General features: G+C 37.4%; 1 protein-coding gene across 2 annotated transcripts in view; it reads right to left on the bottom strand.

Moving 5' to 3' along the window:
- The window catches only part of ANGPT1 (angiopoietin 1), a 252,366-nt gene that overhangs the window by 82,487 nt on the left and 159,110 nt on the right, over positions 1-10,769 (bottom strand). For both annotated transcript variants that reach the window (XM_007446535.1, XM_007446536.1), the window contains exon 3: positions 4,792-4,913. In XM_007446535.1, coding sequence (XP_007446597.1) covers positions 4,792-4,913 — 122 coding nt within the window. The remainder of the gene's footprint in view (positions 1-4,791; positions 4,914-10,769) is intronic.

The raw sequence follows: 10,769 nt of genomic DNA, 5'->3' as shown, positions 1-10,769 counted from the left end.
AAAAAAAAAAAAAAAAAAAAAAAAAAAAATCAAATAAGTTCAGTGAATTCCCAAGGTAAAATAAATAGTTTATATTTCCTACTCTAGTATTAGGAGGAATAAATAATGATCTGTATAGGAGTAGGCCAAAAACAACTAGCCTATCCCTTTCTCCAAATTTGTATTTGATTATGCTGAGGATAACTTGACAACCACATCAATTAATCCTAAGGCTGCATCATATTGGGAAAACATTTTTATAATAATTAAGACAGAGAATCATGTGGACTTGAATGCTAATTTTGCCATACATCAGCTGTTTGGTCATGGGCAAGTTACCTGACCTCTTTGAACTTGAGTTTCTTCATGAAAAATGAAAATAACAATAGATAGTTTGCAGGATTAGTTGGAGGATTAGCAGTAGTGTATGTAAAGCACCTGGCTTAGATGTTCACCTGCCTGATATTAAAGTTAGGCAGATAATTTTGCTGAAACTATGTCAGAATGACCACCATTTGTGTAGTTTCACTTCACTCTAAATGGTCTAACTGAAGATTTCCCTAATCTTCATTCTGCATATTCAACACAAGTTTGATCAAGAAAGCCCAAGGGCTCCATCTTTGTACACATGGAGTGTTGATTTGTCTTCCTGTGTACCCTGGTGAGGCAGAATATTTTTTTCACCTGGCTATGCTCCAACCTTGGAAAAAGTTGGGGTTATGTCACAGATGGACAGGTGCCTTGAAACCTAGTCAGCTGACCAAATCTTGACACCAGAAGATCCAGTTACATATTTAGCTCAGCTGAAGGAATCTGCATTATGACATCCTTCCCTGTCTACCTCTCTTTTCTATTTTTCTGAGCAGAAATATACTGGAGAAATCCAATAAAAGTTGACAATTACAAGACTCACTTTGTCATACCAACCCTCTGTGTGAGGTAAATATTAATGCTTCCCCTGTTTTGAGTTCTTGGTTGTATAATTTCAATTATATGGGCCAGTTACTGATCTCTTACTTCTAAGTGCTATTTCCTTGAGGTAAGGAATGAAACCAAGTTTTGAGATTAGGATAGCATCCAATAAAAAGAAATCCTAAAAAAAGCAAACTGGAAGCTTCTTGGAGTCACCCCCAACTAGACTGTTAGGAAAACAAACAGCAGAGCAAGTGTTGTTAATCCTACTCCTGCTTTGTGCCTTTGGCCCTTTAGGGGATAAAGAAGTGAACCTAATGAGGCCAAAATTCTGTTTTCAACCCTACAAGTGATGCATTTAATTTGTCAGGATGTAAATCAGCAGGACTTCTCAGCATGATTGTGTAGTATAATCCTGTCCATAAAATATTCCTCTGTGTTCTGCCAAAGAAGTGGTGCCAAAGAAGCGGTGGACCCTCTGAAGGGCCAGTTCACTGACTTGGCAGCTGAGGCCCCATCATACTCAAAACTGGTAAGTCACACACCCAGACACAACCCCTAACATTCCCGGGGGAGGAAGCAAAGCATAATTTAGATAATCCCCTTTGCAAAATGTATTAGCTGATCCAAACCAGACCTGGCCGACAAATGGCATGTTGTTCTTACATTTCATAGATGCCTCAATGTAGAAATAGCTTCTTGTTGCATTTGGAGGATTAAGATTCATTTAAGGAGTAGGTATGGATGATCAATAAACTATTTTAAAATACATAAACAGCTTCATGCTTGACCTTCACCTTCTATCCACTTAAATGGTATGGGGGGGCACGTTTCTTTGTTGATCTAGAAAGGGCTTGGCAGAGTTCCTCCAATTCCATTTTACATATGAAAATAAACAATAATAATAAACATAATAGGGAAAGTATGCTGTGTATCACAAATGGGTACTTCTGTCTTGTGTAAAGAAAAACACTTTTCCTCTAAATGGTTCGTGGAAGAATATGCCTGGTTTAAGAAGAGATGTCCCACCAACACTCCATTATACACATGGACCCGTCAATAGGAAGACACAGATAACTACAGAGATATGGAAATGCCAGGAGATTCAGCACTTTGATAGAAAAATACCCCAAGGAACCACATGTGAGGTAATGTCATACTTGAGGGTCAAAAACTAAGGGGTGCAGAGTAGGAGTAAAAGATGCATCTAAGTTTTTTTCAGCATGAGCGCAGAAATGAATTTCAAGTTAAAACCTAAATCCCTGAATTCACTGTGAAATACCTATACTGCTAGGAAACGAAATTGTTATAATCTTGAAAAAAGTTATCATTATCAATAAATGGTGTGACTTGTATATATAAGAAAACCTGAATTTTCCTTAGAAATTAGAATTCAGTGAGGGAAAAACTCATCAGCAGAAGGCATGTATGTGCTTGGGATCAGGAGTCAGATTCCTCTGAGAGGTCTTGGCACATGGAGAAACCCTGCACACTTGAGCCGCAGTGCAGCTCTTCTGAGAGCTCAAACTTTGACTCAGCTTTACTGATGGAACAGAGAGAACATTTTTTAAGCAGTTGCTGTTGGAAAAAAATTATTCCATGGTGAGAATTCCATAGACGGAAATGATACCAGGTGCCATATCAAGCAAGAATCATAATGGAAAGACAAAAGAATCCAACATGATCTGGAATGAGGGTAGGTAGGGGTACACTTAGAAGAGGAGGAAAGGACGAAGCAAGAGGAGGAGGGAGACTGGGGGAGGGAGGAGAAGAAGAAAGCAAAGAGAGAAAGAATGAACATGAGCAGCAAGGAGGGAACGAGACAGAGATAAGAAGAGACGGAGAGAGCAGAGCACAAGTGACACTTCAGAAAAGCATTTGTTTTTGTAGGTAAGGGTGAGCACTTTCAGGCCTCCCAGCTAAAGTGTCAGACATACACCAAAAAATAATACACATATCAGCAGCAGGAGAATTGAAGAGTGTAAATTCATGCTGACTTTTTTAATAGAGAAATCATATGTGGCCACACACTTAGTGAGAGATGAATCAAAACGACCCTAGGTTACACCTATAACATGAAATATCATGTAGTTATTAAGAATTATACTAGAGGGATCTTTACGGATTAAAAAAGGTATCTATCTCCACAGAAAGCAGGCTGCAAAAAACAGTATGTATAGCATGACACAACTTTTTGAGAAAACATATTTATATTTTTCATACAGCAACATATGAAGCTCTCTCAATGTGATGGGATTATGGTTTTTAATTTTCTTGTATACCTTCTCACTTTTCTACAATAAATGTGTGTTATTTATAGAATTATAAAAACCACCTAAGAATACGTTAAAATTGTCATTATTTTACTTCTTCATTCCTAGACAAAGTTTTCACAATAGCATCTTGAAACGTGATTATAAATGGGGTTTGCTTTTAGCGACAAAGTTAAAGCATGGTAGGACCCCTAAATCAAGGAATAGTTGCCGTAAAGTATACCTGTTACATGTATGTGTCTGGTTACTGTGAAAATGCAGTGGGATAAATGGTACTTTTAAACAGGATTTTCAATTCCAGAACATTTCATCATGCAACCAGTTCAGAGTCAAGTCCTGTCAAGTTTATTTATAGTTATTTAGTTATACAGTTTACCCCATGACATAGTACAAAGATAAACAAATGTAGGACTTAGAAATACAAGTCACAGAACATGGATTGACCCCTTTGAGACTCTAAACCAAAAGTCAGGTTTATCTTCTTCATGTAAAAATTTAATTATCATCATTGTCATTAAGGCCTACACTTAGCATGAAGTTGGGAAATCCTTCTAGGTTGAAGACAGTACTGAGAGATCATGCGCTACAGTGGAAAGAGAAAGACTAGGAATAAAGAAACCTGGATTACATTCCCAGTTGTGCCACCAGCAAGCGGTGTGACCTTGGATAGATCACTCACTTCCACTGAGTCCGTTCCCTCATCTGTACAGTAAAAGGAGAACGAGCAGTTCATCTTAGGTGCCTTTCTGGTTTGGAATATGGTGGAAACGCTGATTCCACCGAGACAGTGGTATTTAATAGTTTGTAGCAACACAAAGATCTTCAAATCAATATAATGCATAAGAACTGAAACTTCTTCAAGCTGTCCGAATATCCAGAAGAAAATGTAATTAATATACAATATATTTGTTCTACAGAGGTCAGTGCTTTGATTGAATTGCCCATCCTGAATGCCAGTGACTTCAAAATCATGCAGTCTATATATCATCCTGGCTATCAGGATCTGTAAGTCCCTTTCACTTACCTGAGATGATTCATAGTTTATAAAACACGTCTATAAAGCTAACCAAAGAAATTTATTATGTTCAGAGTTAATGGCTTTAAATGGGAGGGGGAAACAACATTTGAATCAGCTTTATAGGGAAATAATTTTCTGAAAAGAAAATCTGCTTCTCTCCTGTGGAAGATCTCTGAATTCAAACCTTGTAGCTCTGTACAAGGTTTAGGGCTGGTAGAGTGACAATTCAAGTTACAGAGTTTCAGAAGCTCTATCTTTTCCCTACTTTTTGGTTCTGCTGAAAATTGTCAATATTTTGTGTCACCAAATTTAGTCATAGAATCAATTAGTTTTTGTGGATATGGTAAGATTTGAACAACTGAACATTAGATAAATTAGTGTTAAAAGTTATAAAAAGAAATATTTCAAGAGTGTAAGTAACAGTATTAATCTTATTGTTGACATACTTGGCTGTAGTCACCTTAAGCTCTCATTCCTTTTTATATTAAAAATTAATTTGGCTCCGTATTTTTCTTTTTGCAAATTACATCTTTTTTTAAGAGTTGGCAGAGTGGTGGAGGATATAAATAAGTACAAATGTACATATTTTTGGAATACAACAATCTTCACCTGTTTTTCTCATGAATCTTTAGGATTTCATTTGTCTGTTGAAGAAGCTGTTTCTCTAGCTTGTATGTTGATAATGAATTCTCCAGCAGCTGTATTTCAAGTCGAGAAGTTTGATTTAGTACCTTAAGATAAAAGATAAAAACATTTCAATCTTTACAAAGAGTCAAAACAATTATTTTGGGGTTTTTATTTAGCTGTGTTTTCTTTTTAAATAATATTTCTTCTAGAATAATTAAATGGTCTACATTCTACTAATTAATGCCTTACATGTCTCAAACATTATATTTGTTCAAGATGGAAGTTGCAGTTGAAGGAGAAAACTGAGTTGTTAAATCCATTTTCATATTTCAATTTTCATTTCCTCAAACCCTAGGATGTTCCCCTGTGCTAACTGTCTTACATATATTATCTCTGATATTTACAAGATAAATGTTAGTACAAGATCTTAAATATTGTGTGTAACAAAGAATAACTACTAGGCATGTAAAACATGTCTGCCTTGATCCATCACCTCGCAAAAACTAATTAGAAATGTGCAAAAAACTCGTGATATAGTTTAGACAGATTCATGATCACAATTACTGAACACCTATCATGTTAGTTCATGTCAGCCCTTCCAGATGTCATCATATCACGGACATGGGTACACACTGAAAAGAGGAATTGCTATGGTCAGTTTACAAATGAGGCAACTGAAGTTCAGAGAGAAGCCAGAAACCACACAGGAACCAAGGGAAGAGTTGGGTTTCAAACCCAGATACTGTGACTCTAATTCTAATGCTTTACACCGAAAACCAAGAAGAGGGAGAAATAACCCATCCTGGGTCTTCATCTGAGGAGATGAAGTGACCAGGAACCCAGAGTGCACTGAAGACAGACTGTTAGTTATCCTTTCAACTGCACTACGCTGGGTCCTCAAGAAACAGTAAATGTTCACCTCATCTTGAATCACAAAGACTCATGCTGCTAGTCAAGCTTTATTTGTTTGTTTATTTGCAGTACGCGGGCCTCTCACTGCTGTGGCCTCTCCCGTTGCGGAGCACAGGCTCCGGACGCGCAGGCTCAGCGGCCATGGGCTCACGGGCCCAGCCGCTCCGCGGCATGTGGGATCCTCCCAGACCGGAGCACGAACCCACGTCCCCTGCATTGGCAGGCGGACCCTCAATCACTGCGCCACCAGGGAAGCCCTAGTCAAGCTTTAATATAACATGAGTCTGAGCCATGAACCCAAACCTATCCATCCTCCAAGCAAACATCACACACATTCCAGTCCTAGAAGATGCCTTCAAACTGTGCCACTGCCTTTGCCCTGCCCCCTTCTCCTTCTTCTTTAAGGGAGGTAAAAAGGGCAAGGAAGAAGGTAAAATTATAGTTTTAAAAGCTCCCTATGTCATTTGAGACTTTTTAAAACCACCATGCCTTTTTTAGAACTATGTACTGAAAGGAACCTGGGAAACCTTCTGGAGGGTCAGTATCAATCTAAAGGGTCCTCCTCTAAAAATGACACCAGTAGAACTTTCCTCCTTCTTTGTAGCAGGTCTAAACCTGGGATTATATCAGATGCACACAGAAAAAGCCTTTTCAAAATATACTGACACAATCAGGGCTGGGCTTGGGCTAATGGAGATTGTGGGGAAAGGGGATGTATTTGCAGGGGGAGCAGGACAGGGACTAGGGTGAGATGAGAGAGGCAACTGCCTGGGTTGTAAAATTTAAGGATGTGTCAAAAAACTCAATAATCAAGATAAGTAATATTTGAATGCAACATTTTGAAAGATCAAAATTAATGTAAAAAAAATCCAAGTTGAACAGAATATCATTTTAAAATAAAGACAGGATATGCTACTACAAATATATGATTCAGTCTTGCATAACTTGCTTCATTCTTTTTCACCCTTGCTGAAGGGGTTGGGCCAGGGGGTTAGGGAAAAGAATACTGAGATGGGGCATTTAGCTTTAAAAAAGTTTTAAGCTACTATGATTCATTTATACAACTGTCATGAATATGGATCTGAAAACCAGTCTAAAAGTTACTACTACTAATTAAAACTCATATTTGTGGAGTGTTCTAGAGTTTTAAAAAAGTATTTCCCATCCTGAATTGTTTCATTTGAGGAAACACAGGAGCAAGAGGACCTGAGATTTGAAGATAGAGTTAAAAGCAGCCCAGAGGAAAAAATGGCAGAGAATGTAAAGATGAGGGATGCACAAGATATAACTTTCAACTATTAAACATATTTTTGTCTGGGCAAGTTTTCTGTTTGTTTGTTCATTAACCAGAATGACAATTTATAAAATAATAAAATAGGGGATGACACATCTACATTTTTTTAGTGAGATTTAGAACAGTGCTTGGCACAGAGAAGACCCTCAATGTGCCGTACATTGTCTCACTGAATCAAGCATATCATATGCTGTTAAATGAAATGTTTTCTCCTTTATTCACTGTATTCTCTGATCATACTTCCTGATATTCTCAAATACCAAAACTTTTATTTTACAAAGGACAAAAAGTGTTCTTTTCCATGTCTGAGAAGAACATGAGAGAACCCTGAGAACAAAATGGAACCATCCAAAATTGAAAATGAAGTTGCCTATATCTAAGTCTGGAGACACTACAGCTCCTAACTTTTCTCTACTTTGTCCTACAGAGTCCATTTGCTACACAGCAACCAGAGTGATCTTTTTAAAAACACAAATCAGATGTCATTTCCTATATTAAATATGCTAGTGACTTCCCTTTACAATTAGAACAAATTCCAAAGTTCTTGGCCTAGCCCTACAAGGTCCTATGTGATCAGGACCCTGATTACTTCTCAGATCTCACTTCCTTTCAACTCTCCCCCTTGTTTATTATGCTCCAATAATATTGGCCTTCTTTCTGCTACCCCAACATGCCAAATTCATCTCCATCTCAGGGTCTTTGCAGTTTCCCCTGCCTGGAATGTCCACCCCTTCCCAGATGCATGGCTGATTTCTTTTCATCATTCATGTCTTACCTAAGGAGGCCCTTCCTGGCTATTCTCTGTAGAGGAGCTCCCCCATCATCCTCCATCAGGTGGCCTTGTTTTACTTTCTTTATGAAATCATCACTATTGGAAATCATCCTGTCAGTATGCTCATATGCTGCCTTTCTGCCCCGTGAGGATGTCAGCTGCACAGTCCTGCACAGAGGCAGGACTACTCCATCTGGAGCCCTCCAAACCGCCAGAGCCCAGCATGGGGCCTGGAATCCTGGGGCACTCAGAGCTATTTGTTAGATGATACGCTAGGCAGTGGATAGTGAGTCGGTTTTCAAGTTGCGTCATGCTCAGAGGGTAACAAGAGAGGGTAGCAGGCCAGGTGAATATCAAGCTGGACTTCAATTATAACAGCCCAAATCTAAAGCAGGATCTGAATGTGGGAGAAAGAGGGGGACAAATCTCAGAAGTCCAGGCTAAGTGTCAGGTCATCTCAGGCTGATTTTGAGCACAAAAGCCAACCCCTCCTCTTCTTTCCCCATCGCCTTAACCCAATAGCTGCTTTATTTCAGCTCTCTCCCTTGATGTATTAAAATAGGCCTGAAGTTCAAAAGCAGGCAACTGATGAGAACTGTACAGGAAACTATGGAAATTGCTGCTTAGCAATAATCTAAGTGTTCCATTAAAATGACAAAAGACATTTCCTTCTTTAGCCTAAACACATTCCAAAAGCATATACCAGAAAGAAAGAAAAGAAAGAAAGAGATAGAGAGAGAAGGAGAAAAAGGGAAAGGAAAGGAGAAGGAAAGCAAAGCAAAGGGGAAAGTGAAGAGTATATGACACAAGCCCCCAAGAAACAATTTCAAAGCTTAAATTTTTCAGAATATACCACAGAGTAAGGAAGATATAAGACTTGGAACCGTGGATTTATGGACTATAAAATTTCAGTTCTTTCTTTAAAAAATAAGCAAAATTTTAAAAATAAAAATTACTATTTTTTTTAAAGAAAGTGAGCTAGATAATTTCATCCAGCTTCCCTTTAATACTTGAGGGCATCTAATCTTCCTTGAAAGGAAAATCTCCCACAAAAGAAAATTTCTTTCACTGGCATATTAACTTTCCAATCAGCCTTGCTGTAGGTTTGTGTTTTCTTTTACTTTAACTGTCTTTCAAAAAAAAAATATAACACAAGGTATGATGTCCTGGCAATTAGACTTTTACAGAAGAATGAAGGCTGGTACATGTACATGGAATGAGAGTTAGATCACCATTTTAAAAAATCAATGAAATAATTTATTTGGTCAGTGATGGGCAATGTGACAAAGTATCACCCTACAGTTTTCTTGTTAATTTCCAAGGGGAAAATGGACAATTGGAATGGAGAGCTATGGAGCCTTTTACCCTAACCAAGTTAAAATAGCGTCACTGAGAGGGTGGCAAGCTGGCATTTGTGCCTCCTGATGAGATGGAATAGGAGGTGACCAGTAATTCTACAAAGTACTCCCACCACCATGTTCAACTCAACCTAATTAAGCCTGTTGACTTAATTTCCAGTTTAAAAAAAAGTACAGGGGATGGAAGAGTAAAAGAAATATTCAGACAATTTAAGAATATGGGACGGTATACAGAGCAAAACCTCAAGAAAAACGAGAAAGTCAAACAGAGAAAGACAAATATTGTATGTTATCACTTATATGTGGAATCTAAAATATAAAACAAACTAGTGAATATAACAAAAAAGAAACAGACTCACAGTTACAGAAAACAATTTAGTGGTTACCAGTGGGGAGAGGGAAGGTGAGGAGAGGCAAGATAGGGGTAGGGGATTAAGAGGTACAAACTACTATGTATAAAATAAACAAGCCACAAGGATATATTGTACAGCACTGGGAATATAGTCAATATAATAACTTACAGTTTTCTTGTTAATTTCCAAGGGGAAAATGGACAATTGGAATGGAGAGCTATGGAGCCTTTTACCCTAACCAAGTTAAAATAGCGTCACTGAGAGGGTGGCAAGCTGGCATTTGTGCCTCCTGATGAGATGGAATAGGAGGTGACCAGTAATTCTACAAAGTACTCCCACCACCATGTTCAACTCAACCTAATTAAGCCTGTTGACTTAATTTCCAGTTTAAAAAAAAGTACAGGGGATGGAAGAGTAAAAGAAATATTCAGACAATTTAAGAATATGGGACGGTATACAGAGCAAAACCTCAAGAAAAACGAGAAAGTCAAACAGAGAAAGACAAATATTGTATGTTATCACTTATATGTGGAATCTAAAATATAAAACAAACTAGTGAATATAACAAAAAAGAAACAGACTCACAGTTACAGAAAACAATTTAGTGGTTACCAGTGGGGAGAGGGAAGGTGAGGAGAGGCAAGATAGGGGTAGGGGATTAAGAGGTACAAACTACTATGTATAAAATAAACAAGCCACAAGGATATATTGTACAGCACTGGGAATATAGTCAATATTTTATAATAACTATAAATGGAGTATAATCTTTAAAAATTGTGAATCACTATGTTGTACATCTGAAACATTTAATATTGTAAATCAACTATACCTCAATTTTTAAAAATGTAAGATTACTCCAAATTAAAAGGGACTATTAAGTCTTGAAAAGTAAAATGTCTATAAAATTTTTGGCAGAAAAATTGAGGAAATTTGAATGTGAAAATTAGTTAATCTTGGAGAATTAATTTTAGTCATAATAATATATAGATAATACTATATATAATTATTTTAATTATATTGTATATTTTAATTTGTATTATATGTAAACATATAATGTATTTATAATATAATGATAACCTTACTGGGTTATGGAGTTTAGTAGAGATAGTCCTTGTATTACAGATGCAGAAATTTTGGGTAGAAGTAACTTGCCCAACAGAGCTAATTCACAGTAGAGTCATAATGGAAGCCAGGTAATCTGTCTCTAGTCTGAGTTCTTTCCCATAGGCTCATGCAGCTGTATACAAGTAGCTTCCCTCTGGAAAAGAAAG

This window comes from Lipotes vexillifer, unplaced genomic scaffold (assembly GCF_000442215.2).
Source record: "Lipotes vexillifer unplaced genomic scaffold, Lipotes_vexillifer_v1.1 scaffold327, whole genome shotgun sequence".
NCBI lineage: Eukaryota > Metazoa > Chordata > Mammalia > Artiodactyla > Lipotidae > Lipotes > Lipotes vexillifer.
Note: the sequence above shows the minus strand (reverse complement) of the source record. Positions and strands in the feature narration are given on the sequence as shown.